Source organism: Tinamus guttatus, unplaced genomic scaffold, assembly GCF_059628265.1.
Source record: "Tinamus guttatus ecotype Peru unplaced genomic scaffold, ASM5962826v1 Tinamus_guttatus_pri_ptg000408l, whole genome shotgun sequence".
NCBI lineage: Eukaryota > Metazoa > Chordata > Aves > Tinamiformes > Tinamidae > Tinamus > Tinamus guttatus.
Genome location: NW_028288942.1, coordinates 1,189,868 through 1,215,263, shown reverse-complemented (window position 1 = coordinate 1,215,263; position 25,396 = coordinate 1,189,868). Strand labels below are relative to the sequence as shown.

The window sequence follows — 25,396 nt, the reverse complement described above, 5'->3', positions numbered from 1 at the left end:
ATTTTCAGCTAGTAGTTTATTACTACTAAGAGCAGTAATAAATTCATAAGATTTACTCTGTTGCATAGAGGGAGACTTAAATATTGATGTTTCTGTTTATCTTCCTTTCCTCTTAGGGAGCCACATGAATTATGAGTTTACATAGAAATAGCTTGCAAATCATGCAACATACTTTTTGCCAGAATTTCAATAAATTGTCCTTCAATGCACTGCATTTTGCAGATGCTATGTATTAACACATGGAACACACTAAACTTGTTCTGTGCAGTGGTCACTGTGTCATATATGCCGCAGGTAAAACCTGCAGATGAACTCATACTTTCTGACTACGCGGCCAGAAAAACACAGAGCTCTATGTAGCTTAACTCCATCTCTATTTACCCAGCCTTATGCGATGAGTTTGGCAGTCTTCACAGATCCCTGTGCAACTGCAGCTACCTAGGTAGTCTGAAGCTGCATTCATTTGATATCCCCTTTTATAAAATATCTTTTATGATTCAGAGCATACACAGAGCCTTCTACTTGCATATTTGAAAATTAATCTTTAAAAATTCCTTATATTGGGAACACTGCAAAAGATATCAAGGTTTCTTGCTGTACATCTTAAACACAAATGTTCTTATAGTTATCATATAAAAGCTGCTCTCCATGAACATTAGGTTATTGCAGAGTTGAGATCTAAGTTGTGATCATTCATAGGATTAAAATCTTTTCAGGGGTCTACAAGAAAATAACACAAATTGAACATATACGCAGCTAAAGAGAGTGTATTCTAACTAATTAATCTGTATGGTTGACTATAAGCAGTGAATTCAGGTATGTTGTGATAGGGATTTTTTCAGAGGATGCTTTCAGTTCTTTGATGATTTGTGTATCTGTACATCCGTGCAGTGAAAGTGTGAACTCCTTTAGAAAAATCATATAGCTTGACTGTGAAAAAGCGTGGACAAAACTGCTTTTCTGGGTTGCTTTTGAAGAACCTTTTAGAGACACTCAGAGGTCCAAGGATTAGGTGTTGAAAGTGACTGCACTTTGAAACAGGGATGTAGTATGCCTAGAAAGCATAAGTTGCTCTATTTTCATTTAGAAGATTTACATGCATATGGGTCTAGGTAACTTTTATTTATTTTTGTTGGAATTTGCAGTTTTCTTGCAAACAAAAATAGTAATAAGTAAGCTAAAACAGATAGACATGGATCTGGTAGTTAAATACATTATATAAAGACAGATAAAATTCCATAGCTTTTTACTCTGGGACTTTTTCATTTGTGTAAGGAAGTGAATTGTTCTTTTGAATTTGCTGAATTCAGTTTGATACAATCCTGTCCTTTGGTTACAGATCACATAGGCAAAAAATAGCTTATTGTTCTCAGAAGAGTGGAAACATCCATTTTCCAACATCAGATAAGTTTCTGTGTTGAGCTTCTGTTATTAGTTAGTGAAGGGAGCTCATCAAGTTCTTGTTCTGCAATGAATTGACTATGAGGTAGCCCAGCGCTCCTCTAACATCAGACCTGGTCTATAGACTGACTGAGAAAGAACATTCTGATAATTAAAGTATGTAAATGGGCACTTGCTTTACACTTTATTTTTATTTATGACACATTGACTATACTGTGTTTTCCTTTCCCAGGCAACTGATTGACAGTTTCCTTTTAGACAACTAAAATATGATGACCTATGTTACACTTTCCATCTTGTGTCTCTTGTCCCATAGAATTCTATATTCTGAATGCAATTTATGCACAAAACACTGAGCTTGTTAAAAATCTACACATGTCCTGCAGTTACACATGCCCAGTGTAAAAGAGAATATGAGCACAGAAGAATCTGATGTGATAAAATGGATTTGTAAGGAAAGTAAAATGTGGAAGTCTTCAATGCACAAACTGCAGTAACTATCCCCCTGAATTATGGCCATTCTACTTTCAGATCTAGAGAAAAAATAAAGATACCTGTGCATATTTATATAAAGTTTCTTCATAAGAGAGAGAAAATGCATTGACTTTCTGAAGCCCAGATCGAACTACTTGAGGACAACATGATTCCCTGCCATCCTAAGACCATGCAGTCCGACTCTTCTATGAAAAACAAGTGTACGTATAATATTTATATTTGGATTTACATTGCTTTGGTCTTGAAGGGCATTTTGCACTGTATTTCATTATATATTCTAGACAGATTATCATCTCCAGGCACATCTTTTCTGAAGCCAAAAAACGACTGTGCCAGTCTAAAGTTAACAGGTCTGTTTATATGACCTCCAGTATCAAGGTACCTTCTGAGGCCCTGTCTTGTCATTGTTTTGTGTGAGTATTCATTATTTCCCCTCAGGTAAATCCTGATTCCCAGGCTTCCAGATTGCTATTCATCTCTCACTCTGTAGTCATAAATCATACAAACCAAAGCATTTTCTTTTGTCCCTGCTGCTAAGGACAATTGTAATCAATTGTAGTCAGGAAGCCTTGAGATTGATGATCTTAAGAATTGTCACTGGCAGGGTACTAATGTATGCAAAGAGTTGAACTTGTTTTAATATCACTGCTACAGTGTAAAAAGTCCCCTTGGATAAGTAGATTTACAGAGGTCATGAATTCAATAGCTAGTTTTCAGAGAAACGTGCTACTTAATTGCTCTGAACATGATGGCCTGAACGTAATGTCCTGTAAAAATTCTGTTTTTCAAATCACAGAATAGTTGGGGTTTGAAGGAATCTTTAAAGAGCTGGTCCAATGACCACCTGATCATCTGGTGCAAATATGTTTTCTTTTTCATGTCTATGCATCATCTCAAAAAAAGTCCATTTACATATAGGCATATTGCAGTAATTTCCATCAAGCATCTGAAAGTGATTACTTTTTTTTTTTTTTTTGGCCTATTGTTTTGTACCCAGTACCTATTATTTCCTAATATAGTATTATTCAGGAAAAAATAGTGCTTTACATTCTTACCTTGAACATGCCATTATTGTCAAAATATTTGTGTGGAAACGTTTAATTTTGACAAAATATGTTTTTAAACTTGCCTGCCAGATAATAACTTTAACTAACTCTGTGTAGCATGTTCTAGAATTCGTCAAACTTTCTTAGAGGCATGAAGTTCAGAAAAAAAAAAAAAGAGTTCTGTTAAACTTTTTTTTTCTGTTTTTAATAAGAATACAGGCTGTTGGAGGTAATACATGGGGTCTCAGGTATTTCAAAATTGCACATACACATATGTTTCTAACATATTCTTAGCTATCTTCTGCCTTCTGACACTGGGGCCAGGTCTTTCTGGGAATATTTGTGCAATGTTTCTCGCTAATACTTCAGTGGGAATAGAAGGAACTCCACCAGCACCTGAAGCAGTTCCCTGAGTGTTGTAGTTGGTCAAGAGAAAGCTCCTGGGAAAGATATGTGGCTGAGCTGGTTAGACAAGGATAGTTCTGAGTACTGCCTATTCTGCTAAAAAGATGTATGACTGAATCACTAGCAAGACCGTATCATACCATAAGCAGTGAAGTTAATAAAGTCTGTTTTTCTACAGTCCTACATCCTTTTATATCACATCACTATAATAGCCCTCATTCTCTTCCTAGAATTTCTACAACTAAAATACCTTCGGGTCCGCTTTGCACTGCCCAGTTCCCTAAGTCTTACCATGTCATTATAGCATGTTCAGCTTCCTCTTCCCAACAATCACTTGTTGGGCTGAGGAAGAGGAAGGGAAGCTGCCTTTTATTTTCCCAGTGTTGGAGCTATACACATGTTGATTAGCTACCTTGTTTAGGTTGTTTTTTATTTTGTTTTTCCCTAGGGAAGAGTGTGAATGCAGTCACTCACTGCCACAGATTATGTAGTCTCCTATATTTCTGCTGTATTAGCAAGAGTGTAGCTAAAAGATCAAGGAAACTGATTTATCTTATTCGACATTTATGAGACCATATCTGGAGTTCTGTGTCCAGTTTTGGGCTTCCCTGTACAAGGAAGACATTGACATACCGGAGACAAGTCCAATGAAGGTCACTAGAATGGTCTGTCCTGGAACACATGACCTACAGAGACAAGTGAAACAGTCAGATTTGTTAGCCTTAGGGAGCAAAGGTGGCCTAAGTGTCATCTTCCAAAACTTGGATGTTATAAGGAAGACTGGGCCAGATTCTTCTCAAGGGTGCAGAATGAAAGGACCAGGGCAACAGACTGTACAAACTATGGTGAAGGCAAATTCTGATATAAGGAAAAAAGTTCTTCACAACATGGATGATTAAGTATGATGGCAGATGCCACGGCAGAGATGATGTGGACTCTCCATTCTTGCAGATATTCAAAACATTACTGGACAAAGTTTTGAGAACTTTCTTTTGCTTTGAAATTAGCCCTGTCTAGAAAGAGAGATTAGACTAGCTACTGTCAGGAGATCGCTTTAAAACTTAAATGTTAAAACTTTAAAATTGTTTTATTAAAATTTAAATTAAAAATAACAATTTGTTTAATTTTAAAATTTAATTCAAAAATATTTTATTTTATTATAATTTGATTATTCTGAAACTTCTACCTCTCAGTCAAATTTATTTAATATTCAACATGGGATAGGAGTTATTTGATGGAGGGACAGGTGTATGGGGAAGAAGCTGACTGAAAGAAAGATGAGTGAAGGAATGAAATAATGTCACAGATTCCTTTCTCTGTCTTGATGTCTGGCAAAAGTGATATCCAGTTATTCAGCCCAATTCTTTCCTGAAAGTTATTATGTACAGTTAAAAAAAAAGTTTAGAATTAGGAGTTTCCTCCTGTGCCATACCGAATGTAGATGCAGTCTAATGCTCTATTATTAATGTCCAGCTCCCAAACAGGCATTGAATAGCACTATTATGGTTGCTTTTGTTTTGTGAGATGTATTTAGGAGATATCTTCCTAGAACAAGGAAATACTTAAGCAATGGCAAGCACTAACAAGTTGTAACATTAAGAAATCTTCAGTGACAAGGAGTCGATGACATGATAATGATAGAGGTGAACCTCTATAAAACACCCAGATGGGCAGGGATGGGTTTAGCTTGCAATACTTATCAAAGCTATTTGAAATATGAGACCTTCCCTAAGCTATTGTTTGGGAGTCCATAGTGTGTGAGAACAGACAGGAGAGGGGAAAAAAATCTATGCAAATTTTATGTAAATCTCTTTTATTAGAACATGACTGAAGCTGTGGAGGAGGAGCATTATGTCAGACCAGTTTAAAAGCCTGGAGACGGGCTGTCTGCTTGAGTTCAGAGTGTCTCCTCTGTCTTTACTTCAAAGACAGACATGTGGACAAGGATTCTTCTAAGTATTCTTTCCGTGCACTGGATTGCCACAGTGTCTCCTAAACCGTAAGAGATTATGCATTTTGTGCTTTTATGACAAAATACTTCATTATTTTTCCTACCAATTAATTTCTTTGAGGTTGCTGCTATATAATATTCTGGGTGTTTGAAACTTATGTTCTGTAATATATCTGAAATGAATCATGCCGACACTGAAGCGTGGTTTGGAATGATGCCCTCGCAAAATTGATATGAAATCTGTTTTGAGTGCCAGAAACCTAGAACTGTCCTAGATGAAATTTGAAGTGTATGGGTAAAGTTGGGAAGAGATTCAAGAATCTTGAGGCTTGATTAGTAGATTAGCAATAATGTTGATTGTTAGGATTGACACACATTAGCCCTTCATGGTGTATGAAGTGATGGAACAGTCCTACCAGGGGCTACCAAGAAGATACACTGAATGATAATCCTATTACTATTTTTATAACTGCTGGGTTGCAACTACTTATACAGATCTGCCAATGTGCATGGCTTCATACAGACAGAAGATTTCATATATGATTTTCAAAAATACACAAACACTGTATCTTAAATCCTCTTCTGAAAGTTTAAGGAAAGCACTCCGTAAAAGTCAGAGAGCTTTAGGTCTCCCTGATGCACACTTGATTTTGATCATTTTAATCCTGGTCTCTGAATATCATAAAGCCTGACTAAACCAGGAAACTGCAAGTAACAAGCAAGATAATGTGAGCAAGCAGAACTGAGGTGGAGGGGCACGGAAGGTATTGGATTATGAAAAGATTGCGTGATTCATTTTGCTTTACGAATGTAGCCCATCAGTTCTTTCATTCATTATTTGGAAAGACCAGTCTGGGCAGCAGAGAAGAGGAGGCCAGCAACACAAGATTAGCCAAATATATAAAACTTTGATTTGGGTTTTTTTTTTTTTTTTTTTTTTTTTTTTTGAGGGGATAAGCTTGTGGGAAGAAGACTGCCCTGATTATAGAGGACACAATAACAGAGAAAGCCCAGGGAAAGAAAAAAGGAAAGGCAATAGCACAGTGAGTGGTGTGAGACTAGAGCATTCAAGCTGACTGGGTATTTCCTGGACTATTTTGCAAGATGGGATAGGTATGGCAGGATCATTTCCCTGCACATTATACTGTTTCACTTGTAATATATCAATTCATATCTGGAGGGAGAGATGTCTAAAGAAAAAGAAACAAATACAATTGCTACAATTAATTGGGGTGGTTTTTTGTCCATAATCTTGAAAATAACGTAAAATAATCTTGAAAATAACGTGAAGAGATTCCAGATATTTGCATACACTTATATACACTTAATGGTCATGGCAGGATAAATGCATATATACTTCTCAGGAGATTAGATATTTTAATAATTAAAGCTGACTAAATACCTGGAATGGAAAGATGCAATATTATGCTGAATAAGACACTAAATAGAATGATGCCAGTCTTTCATCTCAGGAAAAAAAAAAAAAAAAAAAAAGGTATGTGGGACAAAAATATGTCATCTGTAATTTCTTAGCATACTAGCATATTATGAAAAATTAATTGAAATAAATGTAAATTCTTTTATCACTTTGAGCTAACCCCACATCTTCCTTCAGATGTGTGGTATTTCTGCAGCATTTTCCTCTGTTTTTAACTCTAGCCTTCCTGCCTGACTGAACTCTCGTCTCTGGTCTGATCTTTCTTTCCTACAGTCAGTATGTGCTGCTGGTCCCTACAGTGGTGCGGAGTGATTCTCCACAAAGTGTTTGCATACAGTTCCACAATGTCACCGAGCCTCTGTTCCTGAGTGTTTTTCTGGAATATAGCAGTACCCAGACAACTCTTTTTGAGGAATCCGTGACAGAGAATTTCTTCAAGTGCAACAAATTCAAGGTATTTTCTATTTCAGACTATTAAAGAAAGAGTAGAGACTGGAAATACCTCAGTGTGAAACTCTCTTAGTCATGGGGGCAAGAGGATGGAGGGATGGCTGTGGAATAAGAAACAAAAAGGTAAACTTCTGGAGAAACAGACATCACAAACAGAAAAAGGGGAAGGCATATGGCTTGCAAGGGAGAGATGGAGAAAGACTTTCCATCTCCACTCACAATGTGAACAGAGAAAAGGTCTTGACTGCTAACCCAGGTGCAAGTGTGCTTTGAGATTTCCACAAATACCATTCTGGAAAACCCAGCTGGAATGTACCTGTTCCATTTCCTGTGACTTTGCAGGATTAGGACAGATATCACAAACATGACTCAAGATTAGCACTTTCAGTATGCAGCAGGAAAAGTACATCAGAACTGGGCTACATAGCTAGGCAACCTGCATATAAGCAAATAGTTATGTGAGATGAGGAAATGCTTAAGGCAGTGGATGGTTTAATGCCTTAGTACCTAGAGACGAATTATGAGCCGTCCACAGCACAGACTCTCGGAGACTCTCACTAGCAAATATGGGGCTTCTCATGACTTTGCACAAGCTCTATATGATTTATTTCACACTCGCTATCTCACTGAAGAACTAACGGCACCAGAGGGCATACCTCTTTTGCCATCCTGATTATGGGAATTTTGTTTCTCTCCAGGTTCCTGCTGCTACTTCTGACCCTCTGGCTTTCATTACCTTCTCTGCCAAAGGCACCACAGTCAACTTAGATGAGAGACGATCAGTGGCAATTGAAAATGTGGATAACACTGTCTTCGTGCAGACGGACAAACCCATCTACAAACCAGGGCAAAAAGGTGGCTAGGGAGTTTGTATCAGCTAGCGAACTGAGAAACTGAATGCAAGGGTGGGTCTAGAATGACAATGAGTTCTCTTATGGGGGAAAAACCTATGAACTGTCATGATCAAAAGCGGTCCTTCAGATAGGGTATATTTGACATCTAAGGTTGGGCTCATCAAAAGGCAGTGAAAAATAGAACAGATTCACAAAATTTCCACAAGTGAGTAGAATTAATATGTCCTTTACTAAGTTAATTTGCTCTACAGGGTCATGAGCTCTGAAAATTTTACTGAGAGCAATAATATTAGGAACATTCTTGAGATATACAGAAAATAATAGGTTAAACTTTTAATTAATAAATTTTCATTTTAAAATATCATATCATTTCCTGTCAACTGTTCCTTCTACTTAACTGCTAATTTAATTCATAGATAGTCCCAGTAGGTCAGTATGGAAGATATTTCAGGAATAAAGGTTATTCTGGATATCTTTTTCACTAGGTAAAACAATATTCGAATCTTTTCCAAATCTTCAGGGATTATATATACATATATATGTATTCTATATATAGATATTACGAATAGCTTGGGCAAACTGTTTTCATTTATACACTGACAGTGACATGCCACTGCTCATGTGAATTATTTTTAATTTTTCTATCCTTTTTCAGTGATGTTTCGTGTCGTAGCTTTGGATAGCCAGTTCAGACCTGTTCAGGAGACAGTAAGTATAATGGGTAGTCAAGATTTTTCCAACATCATCTTGGGAACCCTCTCACTGTGACTCTTTTATTTTAAAATGGAAAAAAGAAAAAAAAAAAAAAAAAGAAAAGGACCTGGTAGACCTGGTACAGGTTAACTCCTTAACTTCAGACTTCATCTTTTCCCTGCCTTTATAGGAGGCAAGAATTTGAAAATATTCCTGGAAAGTGCCTAAAGATTTCAGATTTCATAGTCACCTCACTTCATCTGCCCCAGATATGTAGAATAAAAGTGGACATTTTTGATAGAAAAAAAAATCTGTAAGTAGGTTATGTCCCTTTAAATTATCACTTTGTTATATACATGAATTTCAAATTGTTTTTTGATCCAGTCTTCTGTATTCGTAGAAAGATGTTCACAGTCTTCTTTATGTTTTAGTGCTTTCAGTTTCCAGGTTAAGCTTTCAAGCTATATTCTCGATATTTTGACCATTTTTGTTCTTTCTCTCTTTTTTTTTTTTTTTCCTTCTCCAGTATCCCCGGATCGTTATTGAGGTAAGCCATAAAACCTGTCGTTAGAGGGCAGGTTGCAAGGGAAAATAAGCTGCTTTGGAAAGCAAACCCAGACTTGCTTTGCATCTCCAAGTATATATTCCTCACTAGTCCTACTGTAATATCAGGGTAGTCAGAACGAGTGAAATTTATTCCTGTCACCACTTAGGATATATATTGAGCACTGAATATTGTAGAAGGTTGACGGTAAAGTGTTCTAAGGTGGTGCCAACTCTGCTGTGCAAGCATGGGAATTTCAGGCACCTGCCATTATCTGAAATGGGTTCATAGCTAATGCTAAAGAAGAAAATTTACCATAATTCCATAATAGTAAACTGAATCAATTAATGGAGGTGTATTAATTTCAAGAATCACAGCTCAGCCAAATATTCATGAGTCAAAAGATGTGGGTCTTCTTCCTGCCTCTATTACATCTGGTTGGATACAACTTTGCCTTAAATGCTTTCTCCCAGATTATCTGGAAGTTAGAACCAGTTTATGTTAGTCAGACACTATAACAGATGCAGATGGAGCATATAATAGCAAATAGCATTTTCCATGTGCTCTGTTACCCCAAAAAGAAAATTATTATGCTCTTCTGCATATCTATAGTGTGAATCCTTCTCAAGTAATTTTAACAAAGAGGAAAACCACAGTATCAAACATGATTTTGGTTTACTACTTTTTATGTAGTATTTACATATGTATTTAATTTACAGCATTAAGTACAGACCTTCCTCTCACTGATACTTTCTTGATGCAATAACCCCAAATTTTCTTTTCCAAATATGCTTTTCCCACACTGCCACTACAAGACAGATGTGTATGTTGTATCTAGACACAGCTCACCAGAGAGTGGGTAGCGGAGAAAGGCTTGCCCAGAGCTGACTGTCTAAAGCAAAGGGTCTTTGGATAAACAGCGGCCCTAGAGAGTCCGAGATGAAGGAGTCAGTGGAACATTAGTCAGAAGTGGCTTGGGGTTATTGCTGTGGCTTTTGTTGGCATTTGAACAAGCTGCTCAGTGTAATATTAGCCTGGTAATATCTACAGCAGACTGGCTGGTGAGATAATCTTATTCCCATAGAGACAACAGAATAGTGCCTGAAATATCATGTTACGCTGAGGACAGGCTGACAGTAATTCAGTCTTCTATAGCATTTCACATCTTTAGTTCTCAAAGCTCTCTACAAGGAAGGCCAGAACAATATTACCATTTTACAGAAGGAGGAACTGAGTCAGAAAGAGGCTGGAAAAGCTACAGATACTCAATCTAAATCATGTGTTAATCCTGGATTACCCCAGATCTTCAGGCAGTGTAGAGATTTTCTGGTTGGCATGAAGTTAGGCTTGTTTAACATACAAAAGAATCTGAAAATTTAATGAGAAGTCAAATCACACATCTCATCAGCCCAAACTCGTATTCTGCAATGCGCTAAGCCAGTGTTCCAGGACCCAAAACTTAAAAGAAAGATCACAAGAAAGACAGTGAAAAAGGTTTTGTTTTTTCACACTCTCCTCCTCTCTAGGATCCGGAGCAAAATCAGATCTTCCAGTGGTTGGAGGTAGCATCTAAGCATGGCATTGTCCAGCTCTCCTTCCCATTAATCCAGGAGCCAATTTTGGGGTTCTATCACATCATTGTGGAGAAGAAGTCTGGTGAAAAAGAGTATCACTCTTTCACTGTGGAGGAATATGGTAAGCATGAGCTATAAATTTCCCTGCAGTAGCAGTAAATTTGGTTCTGTGTAAGTTAGAAAGGGGTGTCTAGTGCAGAATTGAAGTGCTGTGAGATCTCCTGCGAAATCTGACAAAAAAGTTGGACATGGAGAACAATGGATGAAGAAAGTGAAGGCAAGAAGTAAACAAGGAAAGAGTGAGAGAGGTGGAGGAGCTTTTTTTTTTTTAAGATATTGAGTTAGGAGTCTAGTTTTTTTCTAAGGGATTGTTACAAACTCAAGGTTTGGGATTCACATCGTATCACTTAGGCCTTAATGTTTTTTAATTTCTCCATCTCTTTGAATGAATCAGGCCCTCCTTGTTCCGTTGTGGAGGTCATCACTGTGTGAAGAGTGCCAGACTAAAACATGCAGTAGAAATCTGAATATATGATATATAAGACATATGAAATGTTAGGTACCGTATTATTTTTGAGGAAATGCTGGAAGAGTGGAAGATGATAGAGAATGGTGGGTAGTGAGAATGCAAAAGCCCTCAGTGTCCGATATGCTTACTTCTGAAACAGACCATGTCAAGGGAGTCTATTTATTTATTTATTTATTGCAAATTTTCTGATATTATAGTGACAAATTTTCCTTAATCAATTCCCTTGAGGTCTTGGGCAACTACCAGAGGCATTTATTTATTTGTTTTCTTTTGCTTTCTGTTTTCTTTTATTTTTATTTTGGGAGAATTTTTTGGTAGATTTTTTTTTGTAAGGATAGCAAAGCATCTTTCTTGCTTACCTCCCAAAACTCTTTTCAACATTCCTAACTCCGGAGTACAGGTGAGTGAGAAAAAAGTCTGCTCCAGCGGTAATGTCATTATTGCTGGAGACCTGGAACAATAACTGAAAGGGGGATGTGACAGTGGGGTGGAATCTATTTGATCTCACTTACTTTGTTTCTTTTCTCTTGTAGTGAGGTAGTTTTGTCATACATTCTGTTCTCCAGGGTTTAAATACTTTTAGACATCAGCATTATTACCTCATTTCTCTTGAATATATTGCATAGCCTGATTAGTTCTTCACTGTTCTTCACTATTCTTGTGGTTGTTGTTGTTTTGGTGTTAGTGTTAGCATCAGTGTTAGTGTTAGGATTAATATTAGTACCAGGAACAAAATTTTAAGGGTTCTCTTATGATTAAAGATTCTTTTTTTTTCCTCAGCAACATCCTACAGCTGACTTCCACACTGATCCATTCCATTTCCCATTGGGAAATGCCTTTACCAATTGTTTTTTTGAGGGTTTTGTGCGTGTGTGGGTGTGTGCTGATCAGTCATATTAACTTTGCATTCTCAGTTTTGCCAAAGTTTGAAGTGACAACCACTGTGCCGAAGAGGATCTCTTTCTTTGATGAAGAATTGAGGGTGAACACTTGCGCCTTGTAAGTACTAGAGCTGAGAACAACACATATGTTGGTGGGCTGGAGGATCGTATTACATGCTGGGAAACAGATGCCCATCAGTAATGGGTACTGATTCAATGTGTGAACTAGAGCAATTCCTGTAACTCTTACTTCCATGACAGGAAGTATGATAACAATCCACTTGCTACATAGCAGAGTTAGAACTGAAAAGGTTTGCATTCGCCCAACAGTTTGAAGGTATCAAGTAATACATATCCTCTGTGTTCTTTTTTATTACTAGAGAAAAAGAAAGAAATAGCAAGTGAGTCTACAATTAAGATCATTGCCTAATGCAGTGCCAAAGGACAGCATGGGAAGGATCTGGGCGCTAGGGGATTAATAAGGGTATTTTTAAAATATACGTTGCTTTGTGTAATGCATAAAAAAGAGAAAATAACAAAAAAATAGCAAATAGCAGAAAATGAAATTCCAGTCCGAGCTCAACATTACTTTCAGGCTTCAGACCTTAAGAAATAGCTACACCAGGACAATAGTGCAGCAGGGTTTTTGACATGACGCCATAAGCAGGATAAAAAGAATCAAAGGGAATTCAGCATGTGCTAACTGGTTCTGATACCTAGCTCCTTTTCCTTCTGTGCTCTGGGGACTCTTGAGGGTTTTAGATTCTGCATTGCTTCGGGACCTTGACCACATCTGATGATAAATTCACATGACTGGGTCTTGCATCCCCTCCACTTCTAGGTACACTTATGGCCAGCCTGTGCAAGGAAATGTCCAGATCAGTGTGTGTCAGCAGCGCTTTTATAGTGCACGATGTGAGCAAAACCAGAAAGAAAAGTGTGAGACCGTCACTGCACCGGTATGACACAGGGCAAGACCTTTCTTCTTAATGAGCTTTATTATCCAACATGCAATATAGTGTTTGGAGGCCTCATTCATATTGTTGCCTCTGGGAAATAATAGAGAGACAATCCCAGGCACACATTTTCTCAGTATCTCACAGGCAATGACCATGAAGGTAGATTTTCCCAATAACCTCGTTTGGTGGGAGCACTATGTACTTCCCCTTCAAAAAGGAGGACAGAAATTCTGCCTCAGAAAAATCAGCAAAAGAGGGGGAAGCTTAAGAAGCTGTGAATTTGTAATTCCTAGCACATCTGAGCTGTGTTTCTATTGAGGATAGTCAGCATGCCTCTGTTGGGAGTGTTTGAGGTTACTTAACTTTAAATTAATGATGAATTTCCCCAGTTGATAGGGTTCAAAGTTCCTTAGAGAACAGAGTTCTGCTGAGAGAAATGAAGCATCATGCAGGATATATTTGAAAAAGGACCCAGAAGCAGAGGGGGCTAAGGGAAATGAGGAGAGAGGATTCCAGGTGCAAGAGTGTATGATAATGAAACTATGAGCTGAGAGAGGAGCTAGGGAATGAGAGGTGTGAGGTAGGAGTGAGTAAAAAGTAAGAGCTGTAAGAAACACACAAAAGTCTTCAGACACCCACTAATCTAGGCTGAGGAGCAGCTGTCCTAACCTTGAGAAAAATTAGCTTTCATCTTTGTTCTCTTTTTCAGTTGGGCAAAGATGGCTGCCTCAGCAGTGTCATTTCCACCAAAATCTTCCATCTCTACCGCAGCTATGCCAGGATGTTTGCCAGCCTCAGTGTAGAAACTACTGTCACTGAAAAAGGGACAGGTAACATCAAGTGGAGGTTGGGAATGAATGAAACTGGTAACTGATACTTTCTGAAAGGAATTTCCTGGATCCTAACCCATCCAGTCAGCAACAATCAAGCTCTTTCCTAAGAGCAGAACAGAATGCTCCTTTCAGAGCATCACTGCTCCCTAAAAATCTTCAAAAGAAATAGTTTTCTTCCCATATCTAATTCCTGTTTCCTTACCTTCATGATGTGCGTATCTCAAAGGCATTCAGATGAAAGACTCTGACTATGTTCCAGTTGTCCAAGAAAATGACAGAGTGATGTTTGAGAACATGGATCGCTACTACAAGAGGGGAATTCCTTACTTCGGTCAGGTGAGCGGCTGAGAGGGCACATTCAGAGCAAAATCTCCTTGAGGTCTAGCATGAGCTCTGTGTTGCTCCTTTTATAGCCATTCCCTGATTCTGAACTGACAACTTACCTTGACAGTGTTGATTGCCAGTATTATATTTTTCCCATTATGTGCTCTTGGAAAATTAAGAATTATGCTCTTGGGAAATTAATAAAATTCTATCATGAAACCTGTAGAGCTAAAGGCAGTCATGATTACTGAATGGCTAAGGAATTGTAAAATGAAGATTATATGAGTGGAGAAGATATGTCTGTATGAAACTCCTCCAGCAATAGCTATGCCTAAACTGAAGGCAGAATTGGCTATCTATTGCATAGTGTGGTCCTGTGGCTGCTTGCTTAAACCAGTATAGGTATTGGAGCACATTGCAACTTCTTTCCAACTTACACACCCTGGACAAGCCCAAGCATAGAAAGGGGGATGAGCCCTACATTATCCAGTTATGCAGTGGGTGTCACAGAAGATCACAGAGGACTTGAAGAATCTTCTACACCATACCATGTACATAAACTATTCCTTCTCACTCTGTGGCATAACATTTGTCTTTGCACTGAAAGGAATTGCCTCTGTTTACCTGTCACAGAGTTCCTGCTCCTTCAAAATCTCAAGGCACATGTGAATCTGCATGTGACTCTTAACACATTTCACTAGAGATTTCTACTCCCTGCAGTTGTCCTAACTGAGTTTCCTGTGGTTGGTGGAGCTTTTCCCATCCTCTATTTTGTTTATTTATTTTTTTAATACCTTGACTATTTGTGTTCAGGTCACTGTGACAAATGTGGATGGCATGCCCATTGCCAATAGAACTGTGTTGCTGGAGCTCAATGATGAATATATTGCAAACTATACCACAGACAACAATGGTACTGCTACCTTTTCCATCAAAACCTCCAACTTCTTTGATCCCAGTTTTACGCTGAGAGTAAGTAACATCAGAACCCAGTATAATTCCTGAAATTATACTTAATTTGTGAGAGAGAATAGAAGCAAGTGAGTGAGTGTTGACAGCATTATTTCAAGTAAGGAAAGTAAGCAGTCATTGGTTCAACACTTCCAGCTTGTGTGAAACTAATATGAGAAAACATCAATGCCTGAGGAATGGCAGGCAGCACCACAGGGTGTTTAGGCTGTAGAGATTTTCAGCACTTTCTTACTTTCTGCTTAGCTTAGAAGCCCTTTCTGCAGCCATCTTCCTTCTCTTTATTCTGCGTGGTGCAGGATGCTCACAGCATGCTTGGCCTTCCCCAGCCAACCTGGATGCATATCAGCTTCATTCCCTGCTGCTGCCTGCTTCCTGCAGTCCTGATGACACAGATTCATTTCTATTTGCCACTGCATGCACGTCTCATGGTCTCATGCCTTTTCTCTAGTGTAAGGGGGAGATCTTGAAAGACAGTAGAACAGGCTTTCGAGAACACTGTTCTTACTCAGCAGAGACCCCTGGCAGCTTACACAACCTGTCCCAATTCTATAAGGATCTGAAATTACCTCCCTACTCCCAATATTTCTTAGATATTGGGATATACTAAGATACAGATCTCCAGAGGAGATATTAAGGTCACCCCCACACTGGACTTGTTGAACAAACAATTTCCACACCAACTCTTGCCCTTGGCTTAAGCAGCGCCACATGATCGGCTTTCATATAGAACATTCTAGACAAGGGAGATGACGTTGCTTCACACCTGCTTGCTAACATTTCGTTTTCAATTTGTTTTTTCCCACGTGTCCCGCAGGCCAGGCAGGTAACAGACAACTGTGCAGACTTCCCTGTGTGGACAAACCGTGAGGAGCCCCATGCCTTATTCTCTGTCCAGCGTTTCTACTCACGGACCAACAGTTTTGTGAGGATTGAGCCAGTACAGGAGAAGCTAAGCTGTGGCCAGCAGAAAGTAATCCATGTTTTCTATGTCCTGAACAAAGAGGGGTATGGAGATGCTATGCACACAAACTTCTATTATGTGGTAAGTGCTGAGTGCTCTCTTGATTCACCGAATGTCTCTTTTCTTTCGCCTTCTCTAGCGCACCATATCAGGCAGAAATCTTCATGTCAGACTGCAGCCAGGCTTGATAGCCCTTGAAACCTCTCAGAACAGGGCTCAAAATGAATGATTTCACTGGGGGAAAGGAAGAGTGTGTTTTTGTGTTTTTAATTCTCTTTTTTTTTCTTTTTTTTTCCATGCCCAGGTGATGAGCAAAGGACAAATTGTTCTCAGTGGGCAGAAGCCAGTCAGCATTTCTGGTGGTAAGTTCTGGGTCATATTATTACTGATGCTTCAGAGGACTATAATATTAGTAGGAACTAACCAGAACATTATTCTAAGAACCAGAACATTAGTAATTATGTGAGATGGGATGAAAGCAGAGAAATCAGATATTAGTTCTGAAGCCTCATCATATTTCACTACTCACAGTATCGTTGACTGTTTCTGCACTGAGTGGTCACTCAAGCCACATCATATTATGTGACACCCCAGTCTTTCCTGACTGGAAGACTACAACTTCTTAAAGTCTGTGAATGACAGATACACTACTTGACAGAAATATTTGTAAATTACTGATTTTGGAATTCAATTCAGAAGTATTCACATGCACAAGTAACAAGGAATATGACCTCAATGATCACAACAAACTGACATCTGTCTTTTGTTGTTAAAAATATGATTTATTTCAGAACCAGGTATGTTTCCAGTCTGTCTTCAGTGGGTGGCCTAGGTAGCCTTCATTCTACATATAGGACTTAATCATTCCTAAGCATTTGCTAACTTTGGTCTTTCTTCAGGTGTTCATATACTATGGCTACACAGCATATGCTCCCCTACAGTTCAAGGAGGAGCATTTCACGCATAAAAATGCAGATATATTACATGATTTCCCCCTCACAAAAACAACTTGAACCTATATTTTGTTTTGGTTTTCATGTTACTGATGGCTAACACTAAGGCCTGTGAAAGAGTGAGATTCACCAAAATATATACAAAAGATTAGTACCCTGTCCCTACTCTAGTGGTTGTCCTCAATGTGACAGCAACTTCTTATTTCTTAGTATTAAGAGAGTTCTCACTAGGTCAGGAGATAGGCCTGTCTCATCTGAGGTAATAGGTTCTAGAGAACCTCCTTTGAGATTGTAAGACAGACTTCTGCTCTTCTTGTAGCAATCATGCACAGACAGATTTCACTATCCAATTTCTTCTCAGCTCAGACCCCTCTCTGCAAAGCTCCTTGCTCTCAGCATCCTCCATCCTCCTACCTATACCTAGTATCTTGCTGATGGGAGCTATTCCTCATACGCTGAGAGACAGATCTCCCAATATCCAACTTCCCTCTTTTAAAACACGCTACTAGGTTATGGACAAATATGTAATCTTTCTACCAAAGCTCAGGTTTGTCTAATCTCTTCTGTTCTCCTTGTTCTGCGTTACTTCCACAGCTTCCAGAGGCACATTCTCCATCACACTGACTGTCACTGAAAAGCTTGCCTCCAGGGCCCGACTGCTGCTCTACACACTACATCCTCATGGGGAGATAGTGGCTGACAGCTCTTGGATACACAGTGATATATGCTTCAAGAACAAGGTGAAAATATTTGCTTTCTTATGAAGGACTATACCAGCTAACTATTTGCTGAGTGAAAAGTCAAGAAACGATTTCGTCAACAGCCCTGCACTCGGAATGGATACTTTAAAAGGCGAAGAGGTACAGATGTGCCTGAATACAGGGAGAAGCTGTTCCTTGAATGGACATGTATGCTCAAGTTCAGACTAGACTTTCAATTAAGTAGGGATAGGGAGTTGACTAGAGGGCAAGGTGAAGAATGAGTTTAAACTCTATGCACCAGACTGATTCTCTTATTTTTTTCTATGGTTCTCTTGGATTTACTCTTTTGCAGCTCCAGCTTCAGTTCTCTGAGAAAGAGGGTCTCCCAGGTTCTAACATCAGCCTTCACCTTGCCGCTGCTGCCAACTCCTACTGCGCTCTGCGAGCTGTAGATAAGAGCATCCTTCTCCTTCGGCCCGAACAAGAGTTATCTCCTGAGACCGTAAGCCATAGAGCCAGTCCTGAGTTCTTTTGACATAGGGTCATCCAGAATAATGCTTCCAATTACCAGCTTCTGATCTCTTTGCTGCTGGTTATGTTTGTATTTTCCTCTTAGAAAAAAACACCTCAGTGACTGAAACAAGGAGGAAGTGTATACCTCCTTCGGGATGATGTATAACTCCTGTGGGAGTTCAAAACTTTTTGCAGTTTGCAGTTCAAAACTAGAAATTAATATTGGAATATTAATTTTTGGACAGTTTGTAAGTGTAAAATGTGCCCTAAGACTATGTCTACTGTATATCATTTAATATATTTTCTTTTCTGTGGATTTATTATGTCAAAATCCCATCTCTGACTCAAATAAGACTTGGGCCAAACAAAAAGCTATGTAAATCAGCTAGAGTCTTACCAGAATCCCTGCATACCTCAGCAGTATATGTTTTTGCGTTTTGGTCAAGTTCAACCCACAAAATCACTGCAGCTCAGGAAAAGAGGCAGAGGCCAGTCCTTCTCATGCATCACCAGCAAAATTGCCTGTTCATCTCTAAATAGGCATCACTGTGCAAACCCACCATAACCTATGGGATTGCTCAGGATCATCATGAATCCTGTGTTTCTAAGAAGTGCTAAACAGGGGCCCTGCTAGTGCACTTCTTTAAGAGAGGCAGTTTGCTCTTATGGTAAAAATGGATATGTGCTGCACAAGGAGAATGCTTTAGAAAATACTGCAGTATATTCTCTATCTCTTGGATATTTTTAACTGAGTATTTCTTCTCCTTTTACCAGTATGCAGCCTTACTGAAACAGCAGAGCTTTTCATGGTATAATAGAGCCCTTATGCTATATCACTCTGCCTTGGAGATGGCTCACAGCTAGAGAAGTATTTTGGTGGAACAATATTTTGCACCTGCCTGGGATCCTTCCTTGTGATAATGAGTCATTCTCACCTCCCAGGTGTACTACCGGCTTCGTGTGAGTGATTTGTATGGCTACTACTACAACGGGCTCAACCTGGAAGATGACAAGCCAGAGCCGTGTACCCCAATCAAAACCATCTTTTCTGATGGCTTGTATTATGAACCTGTGAATGTCAGCCATGATGGTGATGTCTACAGGATTTTCAGGGTAAGTGCTTTGTATGGTTCCTTAAGTGGGATATATTCCAGATGAATTAATGTGCCATAGTATTAAACTTGCTCAGATACTGGTTCTCAGCAGTAAGAGCAAGAAGCTATTCCCTGGAACTGACTAATGCCTCCAACTATCCAGTTCCCACCTTTTCACTTCCACCTCTTTTCGCAGAGAGACTGAGAATCATACGTATATTCAGTGGGATCCTGCCTGTATTTTAGACATTTCTTAAGTAGGATCATGACTGGCTCATGACCTCAGGCATTCCTGGTGAAAATATGAGTCCATGGTACAGACTACTTTCCCTCCACTCCCAATGCTCCCATATCTCCAAGACTCTCGCTATCCAGTTGCAAAGATCTATATGCTTTTCACAGAACAGTATGTGCTACTACTGCTTGAGAAGGAGCCAGATGTAGGAAAGGAAGAGCAGTTTGTGACATTCAAGGTTGAATGTGTTGGATAGAAAGATGGACGAGAGAGAGAAAGAAGAGATATTTCTAGATGCAAGAAATGTTTTCTGCTGGTAGCTAAAATGTTCACTGAATGATTAACCGATACTTTTCTGTTCAGGACATGGGCCTAAAAGTTTTAACCAACTCTGTGTTACGGAAGCCAGTTCTGTGCCAGGCAGACATGTCAAATCTGGAAGATGACCGTGTGTATGTTAATGATATGTCTAAGGTTGTCGGCGTTGGTGGTGGCTTTGGCTTGGCAGGTAAAAGAAGATTCATGCTATGCCTCCAGTCCCAGTCTGTCTGCTTTTCAATACTGTTGTCTGTATAAAAGAGCAGTAATTATGTGGTATTTCTTTGGGGTAGGTCTCTGTGTCACAGTTTTCCTCAAGAAATCTCTTGTGATTGTCCTTGCAGAACTGAAGAGTCAATTCTCTCCCGTGTAACTACAGTTATTATTTTGTGTGTGTGTGTGTGTTTTCAGGTTTTTTTCATGGCAGAACCTTTCATTAACTCACAATTCAATTGAACAGTTAAAAGGGAATGCCTTTTGGAAATTCCTGTTGTAAGAATTCATAGGGTATTTAGCATACTTTGCATGTAGTTTCCTAAGTACTTTATAGATAGGTAAAAATTATTGTTATCTTTCTCCAAGTCAGAGTTGCACAGCAAAAGGTCAAAACTAACAATCGTAGGTTGCTACAAGGAAAATTGCTGTTCAACATGAGGAAAAGGTTCTTCTGTGAGAATTGTGCCGTTCTGGAACAGATACTCAGAGAGGTTTTAGAATCTCCATCCATGCAGTCTTGACAACCCAGCTGGACTGAGTCATGATCTGACTTTTGAAGTTAGTCTACTTTGAGGAGTTTGGACTAGATACCTCCAGAGATTCCTCTCAGTCTATTTTTTTTTCTATGATTTTGAGATTCTATGATTTTAGACCTGTAAAATAAGGAATTATCAAAACGAAAATAAATTGCTTCCTTGACACCTTCTGGTAGAATTAGAATTTTTAAGGGGACAAAAGAAGAGGAATGTTAAAATGGGATACTTTGTGTTCATTTATAGTGATGAGAAAGTCTTTAGGCAGTTTAGACCTCATTACACCAGTTACTGCTAGCCTGACCTATCCAATATTATATTTTAATCATACACAACTTCTCCCTAGATGAGGCAAGATTTTCTAGTGCTGGTCCTAGTAAGAGTATTCGGAAATTCTTCCCTGAGACCTGGATTTGGGATATAGTTCACACAGAGTGAGTATTTTCACTTTCAGTTCTTCTTACCTCTCTTGTGAATTTCTGTACTAATGAATAAGGTTGGGAAGGAGTTAGGGCATATATGGCTGCTTTGTAGATCTGAATCTTCTTCACCCATCTTGCTCTGTGATAGTTGCACTCTCAGCCTTTTACGCAGGGTCAAACCTACCTGAACAGGAAATCTAATCTGCTCTGTGTTCTACCTTCTACCTTTTTATGAGATAAGGAGAAAGACTAAGGGCTAAGCGTATAATAACAGCAGATTAGGAGACAGCAGGAGCAAAGTTTTTGTTTTTTTTCATCATATCTTTAATTTTCAAAAGCAGAAAATCAGTTTATTTTGTTTTTCCTAATATTTTTCTAATTATTTATTATATTTCTTATTTTTGTTTTCCTGTAATCTGTAAAGAGAGTATCTCCATCTTAACTATGCGTTAAGGATCTGTTCTAGAATATTAATTCATATCTATTGATTTTAAATCTGTCAGTTTTTTTAATTGTCTTTTGCCTTTTACAAACTTCGCAATACTCTTGTGAATTTCTTTTAAACAAATGACATCTATTCTTTTTCTAAATGGAAAAAAAAATCCCTGTAATTTTCCAACTGATTTTTTTATGCTTGGTCCACTAGCACAAACCCTCATCTTTATTTCTATCTTTAAGGTACATTTCTTTAGTTTTTAAATATAGAAAGGTATCTTGTAGAAACTGGGGTGAAAACAGAAGCACTAACTCAACTAGAGAGCGTCTTCTGTATTTGCATCTTGAAAAGGGTGAGGTTCATTTCTCATTTTACTTTTGTTATTTTCCTCAGTTCCAATGGAGAAGCCAATGTCTTTTTCACCATTCCTGACACCATCACAGAATGGAAAGCCAGTGCTTTCTGCTTGCAGGATGACATTGGATTTGGCTTGTCCTCAACTGTTTCGCTGACAGCATTCCAACCATTCTTTGTTGATCTCACCTTGCCTTACTCAGTAATTCGAGGTGAAAAGTTTAATTTAATAGCCAATGTCTTCAACTACCTTGACAAATGCATACAGGTACATGATGTCCCTCTACTTTCTTTATCATTTGTCTGTTTCTCAATATTGACAGCTTAGCTCCTGCTCTTTGTGTAATGCCTCAGAATTGCAGAAATGATTGCTTTATTTATGCTGTAACCTGACACATTCCTCTCTCCTCTTCTGTCTCATGACCTGTCCCTGTGTCATAACATTAGGAAAGTGTGGCTGTGGATCACTGTGGTCCATAAATGAGAGCTTTGTACTATTTACTAGCCAATGAAATGCTTAGGTGGGACTGAAGGAGGGATTGAGCAAAGGGTTCTGGTAATGTGCTGTGCAAAAGAAAATTCACATTGAGTTTGAATATTATGTAGCAGTAAATCATGTGACTGCTAATATGAGCACAGATACCCTGGAATTGCTTGTGTTCAAAACACCCACTGATTGTGCACGGTAGGCAGAAAATTGATAGGTTTTCCGCTCCTCAGAAAAATAATCTATCCTTTTCTGGTACTATCCCACAGAATCAGATGACGTGCCTGACTTTAGGGGCACTCCACCTCCTTGTACTCATTCTCTTTCTCTATTATTTTTCAGATCAATGTTATACTGGCAGAGTCCAATGACTACAAGGCAGAAGTCCTTTCACCAAAGGAAAACACAGCAAGTGTATGTGCTAATGAGAGGAAAACCTATATCTGGACTGTTAGCCCCCATAGCCTTGGTAAGTCTGTCTTTTTGTCACCCTGATCTATCCCTTCCATATATTTCTACCTTTGTCACTCCCAGTTTTCAATGAAACATCAGTAATCCACAGGCAGGCATTACTGAGCAGCTCCATTAATTGCTCCTAAAATATGCCATTGGATCTCTGCTAAATTTCCTTTATATGCCCTGAAAAGGACACAAACTGGTGTTTTTATGCACTGAAAAGGACATGAACTGGTGATTTTTGCCAGTCCATGTCCTGACTGTTTTAGGAAGGACTGTTCAGCTTGTTTCATTATATATGAAATACTGGCAGCATTTCTCTTGCCTATGTTCTTTCTGTTCATGATGCCTACCCTAGTTCATGTCCCTGTGTGGCATTCTGATCACCAGACTTTTACAGTTTTACCAATAATATTCAGCGATAACAAAAATCACTGATAATTTTGGGCTGGATTTTCAATGGTTTAAGGTGGCATTCCTTCTCCCAGATTTTACAGCTATGTTAATTTATACTGCCTGCAAGTCAGTGCTGTCTTTTCAAAAAACGGTTTGCATGTGTATGTTCACAATTACTGCTGAGGTCAAACTGAAAATAAATTTCCTTTTTTGGGCTGTTGGGTGGATTTCCAGGTGAGGTGAAGTTCACAATTACTGCTGAAGCCAAACTGAACACCGGATCTGCTGGAAACAGCGCATCCCCAGAAGATACAACAATTCACAGTGACACACTTATTCAAACTCTACTAGTTGAGGTAGGGTAGAAAATCTGCACATATCTTCTGCTTTTAGGAAACCACAATTTCTATAGCTGTGGGTTAGATGAGTTAACCGTTCGGTGTTTGATGACATTGGTAGAGTTATGTACAATTGTCTTTTCCACATTTAACTCAGAGTGGAATTTACAATAGTCAGCAGTATTTATATTCCTCCTGTCATTATGTCCTTCCTGGAACCAAGGGCATTTATTCCTTACCTATTTACAGCTTTAACCCATGATTCTAGTAATATTGAGCAGTGTAGGAGGAAATATATGAAGAGAAAGGGAGAATATGAAAGGAGTAGGATTTATCTTGAACAAAATAAAGCAGCAGCTACAGAAGATTAGTTGGACAGAGACGCCACATCTTCAACTTTTTTTCCTGCAGTCCTTCTTGGAGATTGGAACTGACTATAACATCCATTTTATAACTGCTTTTTTTTGGAAAGAAGGTGCTCTGGATAGACTGTTATGTAAGAAAGAGAGAAGCGCCACATCAAGTGATGCTCCACCCAAGATAGGGCAGGACTGTGTGTAAGGGATACACTGTCTAGATAGCCACATACATGTAGTGTTTTATATTGTTAAATTGTTCCTGGTTTCATGGTAATTTTCTACATCTTTCTTCCTTTCTCGGACCACTTCCCTGCAACCAAACAGCCTGAAGGTATTAAAAAAGAATTGACTCAGAGCTCTCTCATCTGTACAAAAGGTAAGGCAAGCTCATTGACTCATTCCAATAAGTAACTACTTCACTATGGCATATTGGTTTTGTGCTATAAAACCAGAGACCCTTTCCGGGGAGGATGAATGATCTCAGGGTTAAGGTACTGGGCTACAGTTCAAGATTTTCAGGGATTCTTTTGACTCATTGGTCAAGTCTCTGCAGTTTCCTCACCCAGACAACAGATTGTAGCAGTCGCCGTAATAAGACTTGCAAATTGTATACTTCTGAGAAAAGGGTGTTTTTAATCATTCTTGTTGTTACATTTTGTCATCAGGTAAAACAATTGCTGAACTAGTGTCGCTCAAGCTGCCAGAAAATGCGGTGCAGGGATCAGCCAGAGCTTATTTTTCTGTCATCGGTAAGTCTAATACTTACACTGAAAACGAAATTAAATGGTGTTTTCTTTGTGCTGCACTCAATGCCGTCATGCATAAATGTACAAATCTAATGCAAAGCTGAGGAGATACTTCACTGTTGTTGTAGAAAATATTTCCTACTTTGTAAAACAGCAAAGAAAGGCTCAATAGCTTATATCAAAACGTGATAGCACAGTCAAAATATTTTAATTTACATCACATTTCAGTTTATATTCCATTACCATATACTGTTCAGCATATTAAAACTGATATTTCAGCCGAAGAGTAAGATAAAGCAGATTTTGGAAAAAAAATATTATTTGGATTTCTTATAAACAAAATTTTAGAAATTTACAGACAGCAAAATTTCATGTTTATACTTTTACACAATGAAAAACATTTATAAACTTCTAAGTTCCTATAGGGCAACACTTTCAGGTTCCAATCAGTTCAACTAATCTTAAAGTCATTATTAAGGCTGGCAGTTGTCTTCAGTGCAGAGTTTATGAGATTTTGAACTCAGATTTA

The 25,396-nt window shown here is 38.6% G+C and overlaps 1 protein-coding gene across 3 annotated transcripts in view; it reads left to right on the top strand.

Moving 5' to 3' along the window:
* Nucleotides 1–5,137: 5,137 nt before the first annotated feature.
* The window catches only part of LOC104570741 (ovostatin), a 31,996-nt gene continuing 11,737 nt past the window's right edge, over nt 5,138–25,396 (top strand). Inside the window, exons 1-25 of one of the 3 annotated variants that reach the window (XM_088531332.1) lie at nt 5,138–5,149; nt 5,276–5,346; nt 7,010–7,190; nt 7,885–8,041; nt 8,696–8,748; nt 9,260–9,280; nt 10,804–10,972; nt 12,295–12,379; nt 13,103–13,220; nt 13,930–14,050; nt 14,280–14,389; nt 15,191–15,349; nt 16,164–16,391; nt 16,615–16,672; nt 17,858–18,003; nt 18,317–18,466; nt 19,420–19,590; nt 20,170–20,299; nt 20,713–20,726; nt 21,225–21,307; nt 22,125–22,353; nt 22,915–23,041; nt 23,659–23,780; nt 24,446–24,497; nt 24,787–24,870. In XM_088531332.1, the coding sequence (XP_088387458.1) occupies nt 5,282–5,346; nt 7,010–7,190; nt 7,885–8,041; nt 8,696–8,748; nt 9,260–9,280; nt 10,804–10,972; nt 12,295–12,379; nt 13,103–13,220; nt 13,930–14,050; nt 14,280–14,389; nt 15,191–15,349; nt 16,164–16,391; nt 16,615–16,672; nt 17,858–18,003; nt 18,317–18,466; nt 19,420–19,590; nt 20,170–20,299; nt 20,713–20,726; nt 21,225–21,307; nt 22,125–22,353; nt 22,915–23,041; nt 23,659–23,780; nt 24,446–24,497; nt 24,787–24,870 (2,833 nt within the window). In that variant the 5' untranslated portion in view covers nt 5,138–5,149; nt 5,276–5,281. Of the gene's footprint in view, nt 5,150–5,266; nt 5,347–7,009; nt 7,191–7,884; nt 8,042–8,695; nt 8,749–9,259; nt 9,281–10,803; nt 10,973–12,294; nt 12,380–13,102; nt 13,221–13,929; nt 14,051–14,279; nt 14,390–15,190; nt 15,350–16,163; nt 16,392–16,614; nt 16,673–17,848; nt 18,004–18,316; nt 18,467–19,419; nt 19,591–20,169; nt 20,315–20,712; nt 20,727–21,219; nt 21,308–22,124; nt 22,354–22,914; nt 23,042–23,658; nt 23,781–24,445; nt 24,498–24,786; nt 24,871–25,396 lie in introns of those variants that run through there. The other 2 variants (XM_010217777.2, XM_088531331.1) reach the window with 2 other exon arrangements.